The sequence below is a fragment of the Zootoca vivipara genome, chromosome Z (genome assembly GCF_963506605.1).
Source record: "Zootoca vivipara chromosome Z, rZooViv1.1, whole genome shotgun sequence".
Classification (NCBI taxonomy): Eukaryota; Metazoa; Chordata; class Lepidosauria; order Squamata; family Lacertidae; genus Zootoca; species Zootoca vivipara.
This window is the reverse complement of record NC_083294.1, coordinates 9,546,033-9,570,670: the sequence shown is the minus strand read 5'-3', so window position 1 is coordinate 9,570,670 and position 24,638 is coordinate 9,546,033. Positions and strand designations below refer to the sequence as shown.

The following is a 24,638-nucleotide window of genomic DNA, read 5'->3' as shown; positions in this document are numbered from 1 at the left end:
ACTCTTTCCAATTTGTCTCTACGCACCAAATATAGCTACCAAGAGGCTATATTTTTCCTTTCTGCTCCATGAACATTCAAACTTCTGCCGCTGCTTCTCAGACATTCAACCCCCACTCCCCAGCAAACAGCAGCCATAGGAATCTGCCTTATACTGAGTTAGCCCATTAGACCATCTAGCTTAGCAATGCGTACACTGTTTGGTAGTGGCTCGCCACAGTTTCAGACCTGGAGATGTTGGGGATTGAACCTGGGACCTTCTCAGTGCAAGGCAAATGTTCTACCCCTGCACTACAGCCCTTCTCTTAAGATACAGCAACACAAGATCTGCCTTAGTCAGAGCATTAGCCCATCTAGCTCAATATTGTCTAAACAGACTGGCAATGACTCACTAAGATTTCAAGCAGGGGTCTCTCCCGGCCCATCCATTGATGCCAGGGACTGAAGCTGGGATCTTTTGCATGCAAAGCAGATGCTTTGCCTTTGAGCCACAGCCCTTGCTTTGACCTTCCAGTCTCCGCATCTAGGCTTCAGCCTTTTTTTACAGCCTTTGTTTCTCTTCCATCACGCCTCGCACTGAGGTTTCCTTCTTAGATATCTCAGCACACATTCTGATAGATCATTTATCCTCCACAGGAGGATGAGACCACCACCCAGATGCTGGATTCCAGCTCATGGGCTTGTCACTGAACACACCAAGGACTGAAAATAAAACTGCCAATAGCATAATGCCGTTATAAAAATCTACGATGGAACCACACTTGGAATACTCTGTTGTGGATGTCTCAAAAAAGGACATTGTAGAGATGCAAAAGGTTCAAAAAAAAGGGAAACCAAAGTGATTAAGCGAATGGAGCAAGAGAGGATTAGACAAATTCAAGGAGAAGACTATCAATGGCTAAGTTCTACTTCCACTGTGGGAGGCAGTATGCCTTTGAATACCAGCTGCTGGGCATCACAAATAGGGAGGGAGAGCTATTGGTGCTCAGGTCTGGCTTGCAGGCTTCCCATTGGGGCATTTGGTTGGCCACTGTGACAATAGAATGCTGGACTAGGTAGGTCTTTGGCCTGATCCAGCAAGGCTCTTCTTATGTTCTTAAGCTCCACCAGCTTAAAACTCTCTGCGAACCATTTAATTCCATTTATTAGATCTGTGGCTTTTGGATGGAGTCCTCAAAGCAGCTCACCACATTCATAAAACACATTTCTTGAAGTCTGTATTTGAAGCAATTGTTTCCAAAAGACATCCCCAACTGGCTCCACAAAATAAACACTCTTAAAATAGGATGGAGAAAAGAAATACTGAAAAAGCTTTGCAAAGCTCACCTTTTGAATTTCAGGGTGAAGAATTTCTCTAGGGCCTTTCTCAAATTTGTCAAGATTCATGGCACTGAAATGTAGGTGAAATTGTAAATTTCAGTGTTGCTCATGTGGAGCAACAATGAGTAATATCTACTGCAATGATCTTTTAAACATAATCTCTGCTGAATCGTTTTTAACTGCTTACCTTAAAATAGATTTCACAGACAAAGTTTTGGTAGGACTGTAAGGGAGGCATATTTTCAGAGTACCCTAGAAGAGAATAACATTAAGACAGATGCTCTTATTCAGATGACCTTGGTTTTTTTAAAAAAAATACAAATGAAAATACTAAGTTAATTCAATCAATTACAAAAATATGCAGAACACTAATGGGTGAGGGTTGATTCAGATGTAACCCTCAAACATGGTTTGTGCTAACTGTAGCTTGAACCATGACTTATGCCATAGTTTGTCAGATGGGGTTGGTGCACAATAAACTATGCTTTAGATGTGAATCCAAACAATGTGAAAGATTCAAAAGGCCTTTGTGGAATGTAGCAAATAAATAAGCTGCAAGTTGGAGTGAAAGAAACTACTTATAATGGAAGGAGTGCCTGTTTTTCTATCATAGCCTTTCTAGCTTGGCATGCTCCATTGATTACCATGGGTTGTCAGAAACTAAGCTAAACAATTAGAACCAATGTAAAAGAGGAGGCAAAATGTTTGTCCCTTACTGTTTTTCTCCAGAGGATTGCACGGTATTGAGGAACACGCTGATTGTTTTGGTCAGAGAGTACGACAGACAGAAAAAAGGGGTTCTTCTCTATGTCTGTTCCTACATAGTTCTGATGAACTGGGGAGGAAAAACAGTGCCTGTTACAAAATGCAAAACAAACCTGCAAAGGAACCCAAACTGTACACACAGGGGAATCCCCTTGCTCATAGAGTAAGCACCTCAGTGCCGCATGCAAAATTCCCTGTGCGGAGACTGGTACCAAATTTAATGCCACTGCCTCTGAACACAGATGGCCTACAGGGGCCACCCACCCTTTAGTCTCTTTTAGCCAAGTGGGACAAGATGGTGGAGATCTGCCATAACATATAAAGGCTGGGCACTCAGGCCTATCAGTCAAAAAAGGTGGTTGCATAGATGTGGTCACATGGCTAAAGTTAAAATGGTCTCATTTGAAAAAGGAACTCTCAGAGAGAAACTCACTCTGATCAAAGCAAGAGAAGACGCTGCTCATGATCAAAGCACAGTTTGATTATTCAAGAATGTTGTCACTGATGCAGGCATGTGCACACAAATAAAAAAGGGTAACTACCTTTTCCTAGAAAATACTTGAAGTACCATCTGGTGTGGTACTCCGGGTTCTCCAAATGCACATCTGTTCTGCGCCATGTACCAGGGGCATAATCTGTATTCTGGAAAGAAAAGAGAAACCAGGAAGTCATTTAACTCAAGGCTCCCCACACAGAAAATAGCAAACAGGACGTGGGATGAAGGAGGGTAGAGGGAGGGAGAGAAGTAGGCATTTGAAGCAGCTGGCAGCCCAGCCCCTTATTGGGTGTCCACATGCTGGAGGATCTGCACTTGACGCCGAACCCATTTTAAGGTCCTGCTAAAGGTAAAGGTAAAGGGACCCCTGACCATTAGGTCCAGTCGCGGATGACTCTGGGGTTGTGGCGCTCATCTCGCGTTATTGGCCGAGGGAGCTGGTGTACAGCTTCCAGATCATGTGGCCAGCATGACTAAGCCGCTTCTGGTGAACCAGAGCAGCACATGGAAACGGTGTTTACCTTCCCGCTGTAGCGGTACCTATTTCTCTACTTGCACTTTGACGTGCTTTCAAACTGCTAGGTTGGCAGGAGCTGGGGCCGAGCAACAGGAGCTCACCCTGTCGCGGGGATTCGAACAGCTGACCTTCAGATCGACAAGCCCTAGGGTCTGTGGTTTAACCCACAGTGCCACCCGTGTCCCTCCTACTAAGGTCCTGCTACTTAGATGTAAAACCCTAAACAACTCTGTACCAGGTTATGTGAAATACTGTCTTCCCCACCATTGCCTGTTAAGGGCATTAAGATCAACAAATGGAACCTGGCTAGCTTTGCCACACACTGATGATTATTGGCTTGTGATAATCCAGAGGTGGGCTTTTCACTGGTGGCACCAGTGCTGTGGAATGCCTTCCTTGCTGAAATACAAGAGGCCTCAACAGCATTGGAATTCTCCAAGAAATGTACTATGTTAGGGTAAAAGTGTGTATCATAAAAAGAAGGTGTTAGTGAACACAACATACAAAATGCATTATATTAGGGCAACCAGCTTGCAAAAAGGTGTAAATCAGAGAAACCTGTAGTAGGGATACCAGGGCACTGGAGTTCCCTTGCACTATAGTGAGTCCACCCACCAGGGCTGGTGATTGGCTCTCATGAAAAGGAAAGGCTTTGAAAATGACTTCCTGTTTAGGTCTAGAGTGAGAAAATCTTTCCTGACTCTTGGGTGTGTTATAACAATCAACTGGACCCCATGATTCTTGATCCAGGCTCCAATTTGATGGCTACCTCCTGCTGTTTACTACAAGATGATCTCCGTAACTAAGAATTAGTGCCTGAATTTGCCTTTTCCCGCCTCCTTCCCAGTCCCCTTTCCTCTTATGTCATATCTCTCATAATGTGAGCATGACAGCAGGAACAGTCTTCTCACTGCTGCTCAGGGGGCCTTGTTTGGCAGAAGAACAGAATAAAAACAGAATTATTTTTCACTCTGATACATTAGCTGGATCCTTTTAAACATTATTAGAACAATATTAGAAATATTCTAAAACATCAAAGCAGGAAACATTTTGTTTTGCTTTCTCTTTCTCCCCACTGTTTCCCTGGTTCCTGGTTGTTCTGCAGCACATTATGAACGTTAAAAAAGAATGTCATGTGGCTATATGGTTGTCAGAATCATTCCTTAACTCTTTTTTAGCATTAAAAACCATGACTGTAGATCTGCCCACTATTATGATGCCAATGCCTAACCAACCTGGGGAAAAGAAGCCTTAAGGCAAAGACCTCCTCCTACCTCATCAATAGAGCCATTTTCCACCCGGAATCGCCCAGCTCTTTGGATAGCTCCATCAGCGTCACTGGAAATGAGCTGTGCCATGAGGAGGAAAAGTAAACATTAGATCAGCAAGCCTTGATTCATCGTCTTCTAAGCATTCTTTGGGATGCAACTCATTGGTAGCAGGTGCATCAAATATCTGTATTGTTTGGACGCCATCTAATGGAGACATCATATTTATCTCACTGCTGAGAAAAGAGCATTTGGAGTGAAAGAGAGGCTTGTCATCATCACTCAGTCTAGGAGTGACCCACCTCTAGGCACCAGGGGCAGCCTCTCTCCCTACCACAAGGCACATGGATTTCCCAAGAGACAGGAGCACCAAACCCAAAGGCAAGCTCTTTCATAGAAAGGTGAACCAGACTCGGAAAGGGGGTGGTTATGTTTCATAGGAAGGGCCACGAAGGCTTCATCTACACACAGCAGCAACAGAATGAAGTGCCAGAAGGGACTGTACCACTTCCTACGACAGGCGGGAGAGTCACAGTGGAATGCTCCTGCAAATATACAACTAGCAGATTGGGAAGAAAGGTCTGCTGTAAAACATTTGATAATGTTACATGCTCACAAACCTGTGCACACGCATACACATATGCATGCTCTCTCTCTCTCTCTCTCTCTCTCTCTCTCTCTCTCTCTCTCTCTCTCTCTCTCATGTACAACTTGCAGACTGAAGCCATTCAGCCTATTCTGCCATTCATTCTGCTGCATGTATAGACTTGCCCCGAGAAGCAACGTTTCAAAGACTGTGACTCCTCGTGTCCTGGTCCCACTTCGAATATACAGGTGAAACTCGGAAAATTAGAATATCGTCGAAAAGTACATTTATTTCAGTAACGCAATTTAAAAGGTGAAACCAATATATGAGATAGATGCATGACATGCAAAGCAAGATATGTCAAGCCTTGATTTGTTGTAATTGTAATTATTTGTCGTTAGGCGGGTCAAATATAAATGGAATGTAATTAATGAAATGTAATAGCAATAGTTTATTTTTGTTTTATTGTAACTATTTGTTTTATTACTGTGGAATTGTAAAAATTAAAGGAAAAATAAAAAATAATAAGTTGCATTACTGAAATAAATGCACTTTTCAATGATATTCTAATTTTTCAAGTTTCACCTGTACTGTTTTGGAGTGGATGTTCAAACTATTAAAGCAGGAATTCTATGAAGAGGCAGATCAAGATTAACAACGTAACAGGTTTTATTCATAACAGAATGGAAAAGCAGGTAAGTATAAAGGTATGTGTGTTAGTGAGGGCACTGTTACATATCTTTTTAATAAAAAATATGTGTATACCGCAATTTCATTTAAAAAAATCAAAGTGGTTTGCAACAATTATATATAACCAAAAACCCCTGCATATTTACGGTAATAATTTATTTTAATGCAGAAACTTTCATCTAAGGGATCTAAGAATCCCATCTGATTTTCCAGACCCACTTACTGTTTTTTAATAGATAAATGCCAATAGAGCCTTACCAACATTCTGCCCTCCAGCCAACTTCCCCTCCCTCTTAAACTGATAAGCTGATCCTCCACTTAATTCCCCCTTTCTATCCAGTCAGGCTCTAGAACACAGTGAATTACCTCCAGCTTTTCTCTATCAGCTTCTAACCTTCCACTTATACCCCCTGGCCTAATTTACCTCCCTCCAGTTCCCAAGCCAACAGATTGACATTTTTATATCAGGCATTACATTATGGTCATAGTCAACTTTACAACAGCTCTATAAGCTGGGTCATAATTATTTCCCATACAGCAAATAATGTCTGAGAGGGGGAAGGCTCTGAGGGGGGGGGGTTGTCTTGTCTATTTTATTAATTAATTCCCACAACATTTTAATACCTCTTGATGGCAATAAAACCTCAAAGTGGTTCACCAAAAGAGTGTTGTATATTCCTGCGTATAAGACTACTTTTTAACCCAGGAAAATCTTCTCAAAAGTTGGGGGTCGTCTTATACTCCGGAATATACAGTAGGACAAAAAAATGATCAGCTAAAAAAACAATTATTTAAAACATTTAGAAAATAATTAAAATCAACGACAAGCTAAAAACAGATTGAATCACATGGCAGCTTCTACATGTCTGGCAAGGCTTGCCTAAACAAAAAAAGTTTTAATCAGGCACCGAAAAGACTATACAAGTGCCTGCCTGTTGTTCATAGACAGGGAGTTTAAAAGTGTGGGCTATTTATTTACATCCAGCTTTTTCAACCCAGTTTGAAAAAGCAAATTACAACAACAACGACAATGACAACAACAACTACAACAACTTAAGGGGTGAAACAGGCATAGAAAAGGAACAGTGGACACCACAAAGGTTTGGTCCACGCCCACAACTAAATAAGGTGGCAGAAAGGACCACACCACTTTATAATATAGGTGGGGCACATCACCATGGAATATGGCCCCATGTGCAAAACTATATTTAAACTATAAAAGACAATGCAAAAACAAAACAAAAAAACACACCATTTTTTAAAAAAGACTAAGATCTAAGGCCAAGCGGTGAGTTTGTAGCTAAGCTGAGACTGGAACCAGTGGTCTTTGGGACAACAGCTCATTCTCTTAGTCACTATTCTATGTTACAGCAGTGCCAACAGGAAGTGGTGGAGCTTCATGCTCCGGCACCAGGGGGCAGAGAGCAAGCAGGGGCGTGGCTGGTGTGTGTCCCGGGGTGTGGCATGCCACCCGCAGGGGCATGGTGCACGTCCTGGGGGAGTGGCACCCAGCGCGGGCGGGGCAGCCACGATGGCACCACACTGGGATCGTGCTGCTGGGGGCGATGCGCTCCCCCGCCCCCCTCTTCCTCCGCCAGTGCCAAAAGGTGTGTTTGTACTAGCGGTAAAAGTTGGAATATATGAAAGAGAAAAGATGTCCACAAGAGAAGGCTGATAGGGGAAATAATGGGAAAGGGGGCGCTGGAACACCTGAATGAGGATTAAATGGTAACTCCATGGATGCCATGTGCAAAAGGAAGTGAGTTGAGATGCCTTTTAGAGCATGGTTGGCTAACCTGTGGCAGTCTAGACGTTGCTGAATTACAATTTCCAACAGCCCCAGCCAGCTTGCCCAATAGCTAAGATAGAAATCATTGTTCAAGAATATCTAATGGGCCACTCCCTGCATGAAATGGAAATCTCCAGCCAAGAACCGGGACAATGTCATGATCCAGTGAAAGAAGGTCAGGCACATGACAGGCGGAGAGCAGGAAGGATGAGCAGAGTCTGTAAGCTGAGCATTCGTAAGCAGCTTATTCCCCAAAGTAAACCTGTTTCTGAGAGTTGAGACTGCAGGCTAAAAATGCTCCTCCATAAAATATTCTTCCCACTTACAAAGCTAGATGGGAACAAGAAGGGCTCAAGAATAGCCTTCTCTATGATATGTTTTGGTTTTTTTATAACCACCTCCTCCTCCTCCTCCCCCTCCTGGCTCATCTTCTTGGATGCTGGAGCATTCAATCACATGGGATTTAAGCTGCATTCCGAAACAGCACAGCCTAGTCAAAGGCTTCCAACTTCAGTAAGAGCATGTCCCCAAGTTTGCTAGTTTCTTCTTCCCTTCCAATCAATTTCCCTTTTGTGACATGCCTTTTTAGATTGTAAGCTAGGGTTGCCATATTTTGAAGAGCAAAAAAGGGAATGCAGAGCCTCCTTGCCTTCCACTGCGTGAACACACTGTGGACACGCACACCATACCCTCCAACTTTTCTCCGATGGTAATTATGACATCCTATTCAACAACTACTACTACAACAATTATTTTATTATTTATACCCTGCCCATCTGACTGGGTTGACCCAGCCACTCTGGGTGGCTTCCAACACACATAATAAAACATTAAACATTTAAAAAAACTTCCCTATACAGGGCTGCCTTTGGATGTCTTCTAAAGACATAATGGCAAAAAGAAATAGAACATGAATATCCAAGCAGTACTGTGTTCAAAGGAAAGGAGCAAAGCTTTTAGGGGGAAGAAGAAGAAGAAGAAGAAGAAGAAGAAGAAGAAGAAGAAGAAGAAGAAGAAGAAGAAGAAGAAGAAGAAGAAGAAGAAGAAGAAGAAGGAGAAGAAGAAGAAGAAGAAGAAGGAGTAGTTTGGATTTGATATCCCACTTTATCACTACCCAAAGGAGTCTCAAAGTGGCTAACATTCTCCTTTCCCTTCCTCCCCCACAACAAACACTCTATGAAGTGAGTGGGGCTGAGATACTTCAAAGAAGTGCGACTAGCCCAAGGTCACCCAGCAGCTGCATGTGGAGGAGGAGGGACACGAACCTGGTTCCCCAGATTACGAGTCTACCGCTCTTAACCACTACACCACACTGGCTCTCAAAGATGCATTGCCACGTACTTCAGCCATTTCCTCCACTCTTTCCTCCCAACACTTTCTTTGCTAGGTTCTTCAGTCAGCTAAGTTTTCAAGATTTATTAAACGGGACACACACACACACCCCACACACAAAATGGGGAGGGGGGCTTTCTCTGACCTTACATGAGAGCTGTGTATTTTAACTTGCATTCAATAATTGTGTTTAGAGGTATCCAAGGTGATTTGGTTCATCTCCACACTAGCTATCCAAATGCCCATTGGCCTTAGACAAAGAACTTTTAATTAGGGCTGAGAGAGCTTGGGGGATTCTCTTTATTAGCAAGCTCTCTCTTTCTTTTCTTAGAACTTTCTAATTGCAAAATAGAGTCAGCTTAATTGCAATCCATGGATAATGCACTGTGGTGAGGATCCTGGCATTGAGGCCTGCAGAGTAAATGGGAAACCCTTATGGGGGGAAGGGGAAGGGGAGGCAGAGAGAGAGGCCCACTAAGGGAGCCTTTCTCACCTGCTCATGGGCGGCTTACTGAGCACCATCTGGCATGGCCAACAGCTCAGAAAGGTCTAGGCCTTGGATCTGCCATTCAATGATGAGCCCAATCTCAACATCCACAATGTGGGGGCACCACAGAGATAACAAAAGGTTAACAGTGTTCTTCACAAAATAAAAAAATTCATTCCAGTAGCACCTTAGAGACCAACTAAGTGCATGCACACTTCTTCAGTGTGCATGCACACGAAAGCCCATACCAATGACAAACTTAGTTGGTCTCTAAGGTGCTACTGGAAGGAATTTTTTTATTTTGTTTCGACTACGGCAGACCAACACGGCTACCTACCTGTATAATTAGTGATCCTCACATCCACACTTCCTGGCTCTGCTTCCAAAGCAAGTATTTGTACAGAGAGCAGGCACACCCATAGAGATAAAAGAGTGATACTCGCACACACACTTCCTGGCTCTGTTTGCAAAACTCAAAACTCCGGACATTTTGGCAAATTCAAAAAATCCACCCGGACTGAAATGTTACTCTCCAAAAAGAAGACCTGTTCAGGAGAAACTGGATGTATGGCGCCCCATGGTAAGATACTCTGGGGAGGTTTTTTTTCTGGACTGGGAATAAAAAAAAACCTTTAAACAAGCTAAGCCTAGGAATATGGAGGGAAAGATGATATAAGGGCAGGAAGATTTCCTCCTTTGATTCCAACCTCATTTATAAAAAGTCTAGTGTCTGTAGGAAGCTGCATTGTACAAAGTCAGATTGTTTGGATCAGTACTGTCTATACCAGGGGCCTAGAGAAACCTGTGTCCTTCCAGACTTCATTGGCCCCATTCAGGATGGCCAATGGTCAGGGATGATGGGAGATGGAAGTTCGACAGCAGCTGGAAGACTACAGATTCCCCATCACTGCTACTCTACACTGAAGGGCAGAAGCTCATCATGGTTTTGGGTGGGTTTCCCCAGCCCTATCTGAAAATGCCAGGGATTGGATCAGGGGCCTGTTGTGTGTTGTGAAGCCCTTCTCCTGAGCTACAGCTTCTCCCTTAGGATATCCTCTGAGGCTGGTATGTGTTACAGTGAGAATGAGGATCATGCCTCACTGCTGGAACTAAACCAGTTGGTCTTCTGAATCTTTCCAACAATATGGAGCAAAGTTTTGTGTTGGTAAAAAGCGTGCACACACACACACCCATTCTCTGGGTTAACATTTTTCAATTATAAACAACTGCCTTCCATAGGGCCAAAAGTTGGAACCTCAGGGTTGTACTGAAGCTAAGCTGGTCTGGGATGCATTACATTATTTCCCCCTCCAATCAAAGCAACTTGCTTGGCAACTTCAGGGAAACATGGAGATGGGGAACACAGGTTTTATTTGCTTACCTGGCTGCTGCCCAAACAGCAATTAATGCCCGGCATCCGAGCAGGGGAAGGAAGAACAAGACTTTTTTCTTCCAAAACCACCTTGATTTTATACAAGGGCAAATAGCCATTGGGAATACTTAAGCATCATTCTTGAACTGTGGCCCCAAAACAGAAAGGCTATGGTGATGGTGATGATGCCACTCTGAATTCGGCAGCATAAATGCAATAAACACTTTGTTCCATGCTCACGTTTGTGATAGAAAAACATGGAAGGTGTCAATGGGTTTAGGGCAGGAGCGGCTAACCTTGATTTGGGCCAAAGACCACATTCCCTGTTGGCCAACCTTTCAAGGGAGCTACATGCCTGCAGTGGGCATGGCCAAAGCAAACATGGGCATGGTCAAAGTGGGTGTGGCAGCCTTGGTAAGGGCCAGGCTTTGTCACAAGGCTTGCCCTACCCAATCTTCAAAAACCAGACAAGTACAGTGGTACCTTGGTTTACAACCATATTCCGTTCCGGAGGTTCATTTGTAAACCAAAACAGGTTGTAACCCAAGGCGCACTTTCGCCAATGGGGCCTCCAAATTTTATTTTATTTTTGTAATAAAAAAGGGGGTTGTAATCCAAAAAAAGGTTGCAAACCAGGACACACACTTCAGGGTTTGATGTGTTTTTAATCCAAAACGTATGCAAACCAAGGTACCACTGTAGAACTACTGTAATTTAGAGCTCAGGAACCTGCCATGTTTCCCAGTCTAGGAAAATGTTCTAATTATAGGACAGAAAGAAAAGGAGCAGCATTAACAGGCATCTCATACAGCAAGGCTTTATTTATAGTATAGAAGACTATCAGTATTACCCCCAGGGAAATCTAACCATTTCTCTGCACCATTCTTGGGTGGGTGTGCACCAGCATTGAGCGGTGGTTTGCAGTAACAACGCTCTGCAATTTAAAACGTTTAACCGCCCCTGTAAAGTTGTTTTGTGGTTTGCTGCAGACAGAAACCACCAGTGATTTCTAACCACACAGGCCAAAACGGAACCACTGAAAGCATTCCCCGCAATGCACCACCACCAAGAAAGACCAGTGTCTAACTTTGAGAAATAACTGTGGGAAGTGAGTGAATGAATGTGAATGAAAAGAAGAAGAAAACATAATCTAATGTATATCAAAAGGAGTTGGATAAACAAAAGAGAAACGACAAACAGACTAGTTCCTCCGCAAACTGACAGTGACTAATGATGTTAATAAAAGCTTAATGAGGTATACAAAATCAAATGTGGTTTCAGGGATATCATCTTGTCCAACATCTGATTATTCATCAGGGGAAACAGGCAGGAGAGCTTGGTCCACATTTCCTTTCAGAAGTAAAAGTTCTGGGGCCAGGGAAAGAATTGTGGGAAATTGCACCACAGACACTTGTTGTCAAGGGTTGTAGAGCTTGAGCCAGGAACCAGTGAGCTACCGTGGACCATGGGTGCTCAACCCTCAGAGCCTCCAAATGGGAGAAAGGTGTGCCACATCGGCTTCTGTGACCGAGAGGCAGATATTTTGAAGGGTCTGGATTGAGCGAGCCACCTAGTAAAAATATTAGCTGTCTGACCTTCTGCCTGAACAAGTTATGGCAATGTGCACATACCGTATATGCACCTAAGCTACTGCACCAACAGTTTCTTGGTGGCTACTAGCTATGGTGGCTATATTCTACCTCCACTGTCGAAGGCAGCATACTTCTGAATAGCAGTTGCTGGGAATCAGGTTCCTTGGGGGTTTAGCATAGGCATCTGGTAGGTCACTGTGAAAACAGGCTAGTGGAAATAGATGGGCTTTTGACTCGATCCAGCAAGGCTCATATTCTCAAGGGATAAGCCCCTCCTGCATAGTCCGGATCCAACAACTGACCCTGGAGACCCTGTGCTGGATAATACTCTGCCAGTCTAGACTTGGTAACAGACACCACTGACTCAGCCTTATCCTGACTGATGGACTTTGCAGAGGACTTAACAGTTGTCCAAGTGGGAACAACCCCATTTCTGTGACTGAAGCCATACCCCTCCTCCCCTTGTGGTCTCCTGCCAATAGACGCCTTTGTTTGCTGGGAAAAGATACCGAGCTCTTGCCAATAAACTCTGCTAATGTTTGGAGGCAAATTCACAGCATGTTTCAGCTGGCTGGACTCTGAGCTGTCTCCCCCGTCAATGCTGCTTGGATTGACCCAGATGCTGCTCGGCCAGATTTATGTTCCCACGTTCCTGACGTGCTCAGAGAGATTATAAGGCTTTTTATTCTTAGTATTTCACTTAAAGCAGCCAACAGTTTGCAATTAAAGAATTGAATGCACTTCAGTCCTGGGCTGCTTTTGGCCAAGTTGGCTGGCCATAAATGTTAAGGTCGCAGGGGGTATATAACTACCATCCATAAATATAGGAAGCTGCCTTATACAGAGCCAGAACACTGGTCTATTTAGGTTAGCGTTGTCTACAATGTCTGGCAGTGACTCTCCAGGATTTTATACAGGGATTTGTTCCCAGTTATACATGGAGATACCTGGGACGGTCTGTGTGCAAAGGAGATGTTCTGTCACTGAGCTCTGGCCCTTATCTCTTATCGTAGAAATAGTCTGTGCTATTCAGTGATTCATCCAACAGGCTGTCAGTCAAAAGATTTGGCAATTTAGTTCAAATCAACAGGTTGAAAAGCAGTCCTCACACTAGCCTGGGTTGCCATCTATCTAGTTTTACTGAATTTATTTCAGCCCCCCCCCCCCCCAGATTTATATCCTGTCCACTTGGCTTATATCCTTCCCCTGTAGAGTCAGGTTTTTGGTTGTTGTTGGGTTTTGTACTGTGTTTTTTTTGATAGGCCTGGGTAAGTGCCATTTCCGATTCGCTTACCTATTTCGATACCTTAGCATGAATTTACCAGATCAGAACAAAACACCATCAGCTGTTTTAAAAGTAGCAGACTATGTGACTTTAGCAGATGAACTGCCAGCACCTGTTTATCCCCTAGTACCCTCAATACTGAAGCTACCAACATGAGTCTGACCAAACTGCGGGAGGCAGTGCAAGACAGGAGTGCCTGGCGTGCTATTCAGTGATTCATCCAACAGGCTGTCAGTCAAAAGATTTGGCAATTTAGTTCAAATCAACAGGTTGAAAAGCAGTCCTCACACTAGCCTGGGTTGCCATCTATCTAGTTTTACTGAATTTATTTCAGCCCCCCCCCCCCAGATTTATATCCTGTCCACTTGGCTTATATCCTTCCCCTGTAGAGTCAGGTTTTTGGTTGTTGTTGGGTTTTGTACTGTGTTTTTTTTGATAGGCCTGGGTAAGTGCCATTTCCGATTCGCTTACCTATTTCGATACCTTAGCATGAATTTACCAGATCAGAACAAAACACCATCAGCTGTTTTAAAAGTAGCAGACTATGTGACTTTAGCAGATGAACTGCCAGCACCTGTTTATCCCCTAGTACCCTCAATACTGAAGCTACCAACATGAGTCTGACCAAACTGCGGGAGGCAGTGCAAGACAGGAGTGCCTGGCGTGCTCTGGTCCATGGGGTCACAAAGGGTCGGACACGACTAAACAACAACAACAACCCTCAATACTAGGGGTAGGCAATGTGGTGCCAACCATATGATGTTAGACTGTAACTCACATCAGCTCCGGACACTGTAGCCAATGGCTAGCAATGTTGGGAGCTGTAGTCCAGCATCTTGTGGAGGGCACCACATTGGCTACCTCTGCTGTATACTGATTACCCTTCGCATTGCACTAGTTTCCATCTTTGCCGTGAGCATTTTTATGTAGCTCTGTTAGATTGAACCACAAGCACACTAGAAGGAACCTTTCGTCTGCCTTTCTCTATTCTGTGCTCTCAAGAACCCTCTGAGACTGCACCCCTTGCTTCCCAGGAAAAACATAACGGCAAGGTCTCCGCCAGTCTGGCTCCATCCATTGGTTATAGAAGCAGCAGCTGCAGGGAGTTTGCTGTCTCAACACTTCTGCCCACCCTCCAAAAAAATACCACTCTACTCTACCACTTGCTACTTGCACTGGGGCTGCATATCCAGAACCCACCCTCCATTAGCCAGAGGACTAAAGGCCACTAGGGAGCTGCCCTCCCAGTCCCCTAGAAATAATATAATGGCAAGGAGGAGACCAGTCTGGCCACATCCATTGACCAGAAGAGGCTCAGCTGCAGGGAGTTTGCACCTCCCTCCTTGGTAATAAGCACACTTGGATCCTAATGTGAGTTCACTTGGGGCTGAATAACCATCAGCCTACGATTTACTGGGTATATGAAGTGGGAGTTTTGGTTTTCTGCCATGCTATTTCTTGAGGAAAAGAGGTGCCGGAACTCACCATGATCACCTCCCTTGTTCTCTTAGAATGGCAATGGTGCCCACCTGAGAGGTGCCGAAACCGACTTCCAGCGAGTTCCAGCTGAAAAAAGCCATGTTTTCTGTACGTGTTGTTAAACATATACTTGTAACTAGAGATAGGAGAGAAATTTGACTCAAGCACAGACTAGTCCTACGTTATTTGCACTTTCTGAAACAATGTGTACAAACTGAAACACTGTCATCCTTCAAAATTCATGCTTCTCTGAATTTTGCAATGTAGCTCCCTGGCTAAGCAATGTGCACAAAAATATACTGTGGGAAAGTGTCCGTAAAAATAACATTTAAAAATGTCTTATATTAGAGAAAACTGCTGTGCAAAAATGTGTATATTGGTCAAAATTACATACAGAACCATCATGTTACAAGAATATTGCACTAAAATGCTGATGAATTCTCATATCTTTTAAACATATATATCCAATATGATGCGGTATTATGAAGAACTGAACTAAAGATTAGAGAGATGAGAAACTGAAATTAACAATTTTGCCTATACCTACATGGAAGTTGTCTTGAGAATCATTTGACTGAAAGGTGGGGTATGAACCTTCTATATAAAATCAACAGGCTCTGTGCCTTGGAGCCAATAAAGCCATTAAAACAATGAAGTGAGGTCTGCATATGAACACTCCCCTTTTCTTTGAGGTCCCTAGCCCTTGTGAGCCCATACATATCTCCGGGAGATACTATGAAACATATTGGTATTAACAGAATCGGATCCCCTTTGTCACAACAGTGTATGCCAGATCTGAGTGCTGAGAGACGTCACTTGTTTGCAGAACCTCCACTTTAAAAAGATCATCCAGCGTCTGGCTTATATCACCCATGTCTTACTCTGAACTGGAAATTGCATTATATTTCAACATTTCCAAGCTCAGAGACACACACAGCCTTTGAAAGCTGCCAGAGAAGGCTGGATGTAAACAGAACTTGTCTGGTTTTACTTATATAGAATTTTTTACGGTGAATCTTTGGCTCCAATTTGATTCATTCTCTCTCTCTCTCTCTCTCTCTCTCTCTCTCTCTCTCTCTCTCTCTCTCTCTCTCTCTCTCTCTCTCTCTCTCTCCCCTGCCCGGAAATGACTGTTATTAGCAGCATAAAAGAATGCTGTTGCTTGGAGCAAATGGCAAAATTGACTTGGGCTGAGCCACAGGGACAGGTGGCATAAATCAGAAGACTACTGGAGAATTTAGTGAAGTGGTTTTTTAAAAAGAACAGAAGTGAAATCTGGGTACTGTAATCTCATTACAGCCAAGGCTGCAAGCTGAAAGGGAAAGCGCCATGGCTTGGTGGCATGTAGAAGGTCAACCCCTGACATCACCAGGTAGGGCTGAGAAGGAACCCCAGTCTGAAACTCTGAGGAGGGTCTCTACTAGCCAGTGCAGACAATACTGAGCTAGGTGGACCAATGGTCTGATTTTGTGCAAAAATACACAGTAAATTGCAAGAACTTGGGCCAGGAGGAAGATGAATTTCATGTAAATCTTCAGAAGGTTTTATTTATGTAATGATGAATTCAAATAGGAATCAATTCCAGTATGATAGGCAAATAAAAATAAATTCGACAATTCTTCATCAGCAATGTTTTAATGGTCAGAGGAAAACATACTTGGTACACTCTGACCATTAACACGTTGCTGATGAAGAACTGTCGAAACAGGGCCTTGTCCTGGGATTTTTTCACTGGAATTTATTTTTATTTGCCTATCATACTGGAATTGGTTCCTATTTGAATTCATCATCACATAAGTAAAACCTTCTGAAGATTTACATGAAATTCATCTTCCTCCTGGCCCGAGTTCCTGCAATTTACTGTTTATTTCTGGACTTCTCCAAGAACTCCAATTTCTACACTGATTTTGTGCAAGGCAGCTTTCTACATTCCTATGAGGGGTAGCCAATTTTGCTCCCGTATTTTAAAGGGAGTGGGGGCTTCTAACTTGTCTGATTGATGAAACTGGAAGGTTAATTTTGGTCAATGAATCAATACATCTACATATAGAAGGGAAAAAAGAAATCATGAAGGAAGATCAAAGTCTCTCCAAAGGTGCTTCAAAAGGATGCCCTTCTCTACATACGGCTCATGCCCCTGGAGATCTGGAGATGAATCCCCTCTGTGCCACTCAGGTAGATGCCAACAGCACAGAGCCTGTCAGAAAGAGAAGGCAAGCGCCTACATTGCATTCTCTCTTAGCACTATTCCCCAGCCCCGCTCCCAAAACAGGTTTCAGCAGCATGTTTAATTTTAAAAATGCAGAGGATCATCCTTATGAATGCTTGAGAGGATAACTTCCAACCACAGAAAGGAATGTGATATTTCAACAGCAGCAGCACCAGACAGAGCCCCTTTAAGGATATTGGGAGTTTTAAAAGTATAGCAGAGATGGGGAACATTCAGTATCCCTGCCAAGAAAACTCCATGGGCAAAGACAACAGGCATATTCTCTAAGGTAGATTCTCTCAATCTTGATTTCCTTCCCCTCCTTATTTCTACAGATGCAACTTTTGCAATGTCCATCATTTAAGCTATTTCACAGAATAAGGTTATGCTCACTTTCTGATGCTCACTGGGGTGCGGATGAAGATCCCAAAAATCTAGTGGCTTCCCCTGGTGGGAAACTCATTGTACATTTTCTATAAGCAATTTTTGACAAATCTCACCCCTTTCAGAACCAGCCTTTACCAGCCAATTGCAGCTTGAAACCGCATTTTTGGAGAGGCAGGCAACATATGCACAAGGAACCAAGTTAGAAGCTGCATTTTAAAAAGAAAAAAGAATTATGTTTGATTACAAGGATGTAAAACACTTCAAGGCATTTCTTCTTAGGAAAATTCAGGTGGGTAGGAGATATTTAATCTCTTACCAGATGAAAACTGAAAGCAATTTCATTATTTCATTCATATGCATTTTTTGCTGTTATTGGGTTTGTTTGTTACTGGGGCTGCTTTCTGCCTACAGTGAATCACCTGCCTGCTGGTCATCTGTCAAAGGGAACAAGATAGATCTATATATGAAATAGACATCAGCTCACTATAAATATATATAAATAAACACGCCACCTTTCCCACTGCAGAAGGCTTGCTGTGAGTGTTAAAATCTTCCTCTTCTAAATAGTTCTCCCCTCCCTTTGCTGTCACAGAAAAAAACGCCTTTTTAATTGCCACACTTTTTTAAAAAAAAACGTAAATTTGAAACCATTATTTTTCTTTTTTGTCTTAGAAGCAGCATACTGGCTTCAATTGAAGTATTAGCCAAGCAAGCCAAGAAATAAAACAGGAAGCATTTTAAATGAGTCTATATATAGAGACCACCTTTCACAAATCCAGGTTTTTAAAACAAAACAAAACAAAACACCACATTGACATTTCACTAGCTACCACCCCATTCACCCAAATCAGAAGTTCTCCAACACCAGGGATATTTTTAAGCCTGTAAAAAATGATATAATTATACCCCAAAACAGATTGGTTCCCCCCCCCACCCCAGCTTTGGCCACTCAAAAGACGCATTTGATGCAAAGGCAGTCACATGAACTCTACTGCTTTATATAAAAGGTGCAAAATATGTTATGTGCATTTTGTTTCTTATGGTGCATTTGGATCCTGCCGTTCCTCCAAAGAAGTAAATGTTGGCATGCCTCATTCTCTGCCCCATCCTTCCTTTTATCACTACAATAACCCTGTGAGATAGGTTAGGCTGAGAGTGCAAAAGTTTAAGGTCACCAAGTAAGCTTCATGAGTAAGGGGACACCTGAACTTGGGTCTTCTCAGCCTAGCACACTACCCACCAGACCATACTGGCTCTCATAGCCCTGCAACAATTGCTCTCTTTACCTTTTAAATCCTCAACCTTTGCACATTCCACACTATGCCCACCTAGGGAAGGGCTATAGCTCAATTGTAGCACCCTGGGCATCTCCAGGCAGGACTGTGAATGACCCCTGCCTCAAACCCTGGAGAGCTACTGCCGGTCAATATAGACCATATTGACTTAGATGGACTGATGGCTATGACTCCGTGTAATACAGCTTCCTATGTTCCTATGAACATATGATATGGGCACCTACCAGTGCTCACAGACACTCATAGTCTACATGTATTAAACTGAGTCAGTCCAGTGGTTCATTGAGTCTAGCATTATCAACTCTTGAGTGGCAGAAAGCCTGCAAGGTCTGAAATAAGACTCAGCTAAGGTAAAGGGACCCCTGACCATTAGGTCCAGTTGTGACTGACTCTGGGGTTGTGGCGCTCATCTTGCGTTATTGGCCGAGGGAGCTGGCGTTCAGCTTCCAGGTCATGTGGCCAGCATGACAAAGCCGCTTCTGGCGAACCAGAGCAGCACACGGAAACACCATTTACCTCCCCGCTGTAGCGGTACCTATTTATTTACTTGCACTTTGACGTGCTTTTGAACTGCTAGGTTGGCAGGAGCTGGGACCGAGCAACAGGAGCTCACCCTGTCACAGGGATTCGAACCGCTGACCTTCTGATCGGCAAGCCCTAGGCTCTGTGGTTTAACCCACAGCGCCACCCGCGTCCCTAAGACTCAGCTATACAGCTGCAAATAAAACATTTTAAGTGTGTTTTATGTGCAATATATAATGTGACCCTAAGCCTTATGGAAAATTCAATGTACTGTATTTTTCCGTGTATAAGACAAGGTTTTTTTATTATTAAAAAATGCTAGAAATTGGGGGTTGTCTTATACATGGATAGCGCAGAGGAGGGATGGGTGATTGGTGGCTGCAGTGAGCAGAAGATTGTCAGTGGTGTTTGGGTGTGTGATTGGTGGCTGCGGCAAGGTCTGCTGGCGATTGGCTGGTGCTGCAATTAGGCATATGATTGGCGGCTGCTGGCGGCAAGCGGGCAGACGATTGGTGTCCTCGTCGATGTGTGCGATTGGCAGTGGCGGTCAGGCGGGTGAGCAATTATCGGCAATCCCCTCCCCACAAAAAGCTCAGCAAGTCTGGGCAATCCCCCTGGGGGAAAAACTTAACAACTCTGGGCAATCTCCCCCCAGTTCCTCAATTTGGAGTCCCAGAAAATAGGGGTTGTCTTATACACAGGGGCGTGTTATACACGGAAAAATACGGTATTTTTAAAACCGTTTTCTATTTTTAAAAAAGCATTTTCAAAACGGTTTTTATAGGTGTATAGATTCCACTATAGATATCCTGCTGGTGGCGATCCTTTTAACTGGAGGTGCTGAGGACTGGACCCAGGACTGTTGCTGAGCTACAGTCATTCTCTAATGGCCACTGGGCTCGTCTAGCCTGATACTGTCTAATCTGATAGGCATTTTCCAGGTGCTCATCTATTAACTGGAAATGACCTTCTGCATGCAAAGCATGTGTTCTGCCTTTTGCAATGAGCCCTAAATGAAAGTAAACAGTGGGATGCACTATATGAAGCAGCAACCATCATTTGCTTCTGATGTATTCTCTCCCCCCCCCCCAAACGGGTTTACCACGACCAATAATTTAGGAATATAAATCCCCTGAATCTCTGTTTTATTTGCTTTTATACTGTTGTTTTATCGGTTTCAGGTTGTATTTTTGTTTAATGGATATTGCCTCTAAATTGTACATAGACTGCTTAGATTATTATTATTTTTAATGAAGGTTTATTTGTTTTATTTATAAAAGCGTTTCTCTACTGTCATTTCACAAAGGGTTGGGGTACAACAGGCACCCCCAAACTTCGGCCCTCCAGATGTTTTGGACTACAATTCCCATCTTCCCTGACCACTGGTCCTGTTAGCTAGGGATCATGGGAGTTGTAGGCCAAAACATCTGGAGGGCCGCAGTTTGGGGATGCCTGGGGTACAACATTAAAACATTCAACACTATTAAAAACAGATAATCAATAAAATTGATTTGGCCAATCAAAAGGTCACAATTGCCTAAGGACAGAGCACTTTCCTCTAAAAAGTAGTAAACACAGATGGAAAATGAGAAACAGAAAAGAAGAACAGAGTGGATCATAAATGGACCTTAAAAAGACCCAAGATTTCAAATTGACTCCCTCAGGGAGCTCAGGATTACTAGAGGGGAACCCTCCCCCCAATTTGATTATTAAATAATATTCAGCATATATATTATACACGTGCATTATCTTGGTTACACCTGTTGGGGTTCTCAACATTTCAGGGCCTGGGGGCACATCTGGAAATCTAAGAACTGTGGGCACAAAATTTCACAGAAGAAACACTGTCGGGACCGCACAAAGACTGGTCAGGCCAGGAGATCCAAGTGACAGGCCTAGAATGTACCAATTCATCTCCTGCCACTTGAGGCAGTTTCCTCAGATTGCCTAATGGTAGGGCAGCTAATGCCAAGGGCAGCTGCAGTCCGAAGCATTTAGAGAGCACTAGGCTGAGAACGCCTGACTTAAAATACAAGTGTTCCAAATGGAATTCCTTTGAATATAATGTTTAAACTACACCAAGGATACTTTGTCAATTTTATTTTCCTAATCAAATAATTCAGTTCAAATACTTTGAGCTACTGGGAAAACTTATGAGGTATTCACATACTAGTTACAAATTAAGCATGGGCTATTTGTTAAGAGTGTATGTGGTGTGGGGTGGGTGGATGGGTGGGTGGGTGTACTGTGTACTGCAATTTGTTTTCCTGTCTGATGTAGATTGCCCCCTGGGGGTGTTTCTGAAGTAGGGTAGTTTACAAATTGGCAAACAAACACTGTTTAAATTTTTTAACTAAGTCCCCCAAACATGCTAAATAAAATTTTTGCTCAATTTAGGGAGTAGAAAATTTTCTAGAAAACCCACACCACTGAATGGGACAACATCAACGTTAGGGGCAAACCATCCATCTTTGAGAACCTGGGATGGGGAATCTATGGCCTTCCAGATAATAATACACTGGTTTTGCTGGGGCTCATGGGAGTCGAAATCCAGTAACATCTAGAGAACCTCATATTTCCCCAGATCTACTCAAGAGCAAGTCCCTCCAATGATGCACCAGATCCATGTTAAAGTTCTGTTTCATAAGAACATAAGAAGAATCCTTCTGTGTCAGGCCAATGGCCCATCTAGCCCAGCATTCTGTATTCACAGTGCTCCCGCACCCCCCAGATGCTTGTGAGTTTGAAACCCGCAAGCAGGATCTGAGCTCACCTGGTATTTGGAAGTGTGGCATTTGCCCATTCTTTGGGAATAAGACTGTGCAGGCAGAGATAAAAGGGTTAACAAGCTGACCAATAGGAAGCCCGGAGGCGGAGCTTATTGGCTTTAAGACTCAGCCCAAGGTTGGGGAGTTAGTTGGCAGTTGGGAGTTAGCAGTTGGTGGTTGGGAGTTTGTGAGGGTTGGTGTGTGGATCTTAGTGGTGGGGAAGTAGAGGAGTTAGAGCGAGTTAAAGACAGGAATAAGACTGAGAGGATAGAGTGTAACAGTGTATCAAATATCTAAAGTTTGTTGGTGTTTGAAATAAACTCTTAATATTCTTTGTTAACTTTAATCCTGACAGAGACTCAAGAGTTTTACCAGGGGATCCTGGTTGGTGGCAATGGAATAGTGGTCTGTACAGGTCAATAGTCCATGAAATGAGGGGGGGGGGGGTTCTGTACGCCACAGAATGCCATAGGAAGCATTACTGCCTTTAGTTGTGGAGGCACATTGGCTAGTTGCCATTGATAGGCTGTCAGGGGATAAGGCTTTTTCTCCTCCATTTCGCATTTAAATTTAAACATCTGAATTTTGAGTTAAAAATCTCCTCCTGAACAATTAAGTGCCATGTCAGTGAATAAATTAGCTCCTTAAAAACCTGAAGGGTAATAAAAATTTAAATCCTTTAAAAAAAATAGTAATAATAATGCACATGGAAAGAACATAATGTACCAAAGGGGGGGGGGAGAGCAATGCCTGAATTTCAATTGCTGCAAAGTTACCCAAAAAGGACAACCTAACATTGTATGCAACACTAATGTCTCAAGACAGTAAGAGCTGTTCGGCAGTGGAATTTGCTACCAAGGAGTGTAGTGGAGTCTCCTTCTTTGGAGGTCTTTAAGCAGAGGCTTGACAGCCATATGTCAAGAATGCTTTGATGGTGTTTCCTGCTCGGCAGGGGGTTGGACTGGATGGCCCTTGTGGTCTCTTCCAACTCTACGATTCTATGATTCTATGATTCTAAGACAAATGAAACTGATCTGTAGAAAACACAACTTGAAAAAAGAGACAATGCAGGTATTTTTGTAAACTAAGAAATCTTTAATAATTTTTTTTTTAAAAAAGGGCAAAGCTTGGCAGGGTGATGTTATCCGACTACCCTTGCTTCCCTGAATTTATCTTTTAAAAATCTCTAAATGACTTAAAGTGAATTACAAATATCTTTAAAATGGCTGGGAAACCCAAAAGAATTAATGAGGAATATATGCAAGAACTATAAATGTATCTCTTGGGAAGTCACAGTCAGTTTATTTTTATCTTATTACAGTGGGGAGGGGTGCAAATTAAGGCTGCATTCCTATACAGGCACATCCAACTCCCAAGAGACTGCGATCTATTCCCATTATTAAAAAAACTGGCAGTGATCTACCCATTGTCATTGGAGGGAGGAGGAGTGTGTGTGTGTGTGTGTGTGTGTGTGTGTGTGTGGATTGCCCAGAGTTGTTGAGCTTTTTGGGGCTAGGATTGCCCAGAGTTCTACAGCTTGTATCTGTTAACTTTCCGTAAACTTTATTTAATTCCACGATCGATAAGGGTCCTGTGATCTACCAGGATAAGCCAAGGATCTACCAGTAGATTGCAATCTACTGGTTGGACATGCCTTCTATACATTACAGGTGGGTGAATGGATGGATGATGGATTGAGACGAGAGAACAGGGCACTACACTTACTTCCTACTTTGGTCCTGCCCACTTTCTGCTTTGTCAACCTTATTTATTATTAGTACTTAAATATTTCGAATCTGCACCTTCATATAAAAATATGAATATATCAGAAGGCGGTACACAAACACAAACAGTCATTACAGTAAACACACTTTAAATTGTCAAACAGATGAGTAAAGGCTGGTTGGCAAAGAATCTCAGGTTTGAAAGGTCTGTCTGAATAATAAGTTTTACTAGCAAGGTGTTCTACAGGACAGGACTTACCACACTAAGGGCTTGGCGCTTGGTAAGGGCTTGGCCCTTGGTAAAAACCCACCGAACCTCAGAGCCATGTAGGACCCCACTTTCACACCTAATCAACCTCCCTGAATGTACCTCCTGTCTACTTCCCCCTCTTTTTGTTTTATTTACATCTCTAAAAAAGAAAGTGAAGGGAGAGGGTTGTTGTTTTGTTCTATCTGTTTTAACTTTTGTCTTGTGTTTTTATTTTGTGAACTGCCCTGAGATTGTTTGATGAAGGGCAGTATATAAACCTAATAAATAAATAACTGTTACTGTGTGTACTTGTGGAGACTGCCCCATCACCTTGAAGATCAACTCAGAGGAACATCCTATGAGCTTATGAGAAAACTGCACTTCTGGAAAGAAAGAAAATACAAGTCAAACCTATCACTCATCTTCATTCCTCATTTTAAAGTGCTGGCCAGCTTCCTGCTGCACTGAATACACAATATGGTATATTGTACAAGTCATTGATTAAG

General features: G+C 43.1%; 1 protein-coding gene across 4 annotated transcripts in view; it reads right to left on the bottom strand.

Annotated features, from left to right (window-relative positions):
* The window catches only part of GARNL3 (GTPase activating Rap/RanGAP domain like 3), a 104,696-nt gene that overhangs the window by 41,269 nt on the left and 38,789 nt on the right, over positions 1-24,638 (bottom strand). For all 4 annotated transcript variants that reach the window (XM_035113396.2, XM_035113399.2, XM_035113398.2 and 1 more), the window contains 5 exons: positions 4,372-4,446; positions 2,627-2,726; positions 2,036-2,154; positions 1,507-1,571; positions 1,326-1,389 (listed from right to left, as the gene is read on the bottom strand). In XM_035113396.2, coding sequence (XP_034969287.1) covers positions 1,326-1,389; positions 1,507-1,571; positions 2,036-2,154; positions 2,627-2,726; positions 4,372-4,446 — 423 coding nt within the window. The remainder of the gene's footprint in view (positions 1-1,325; positions 1,390-1,506; positions 1,572-2,035; positions 2,155-2,626; positions 2,727-4,371; positions 4,447-24,638) is intronic.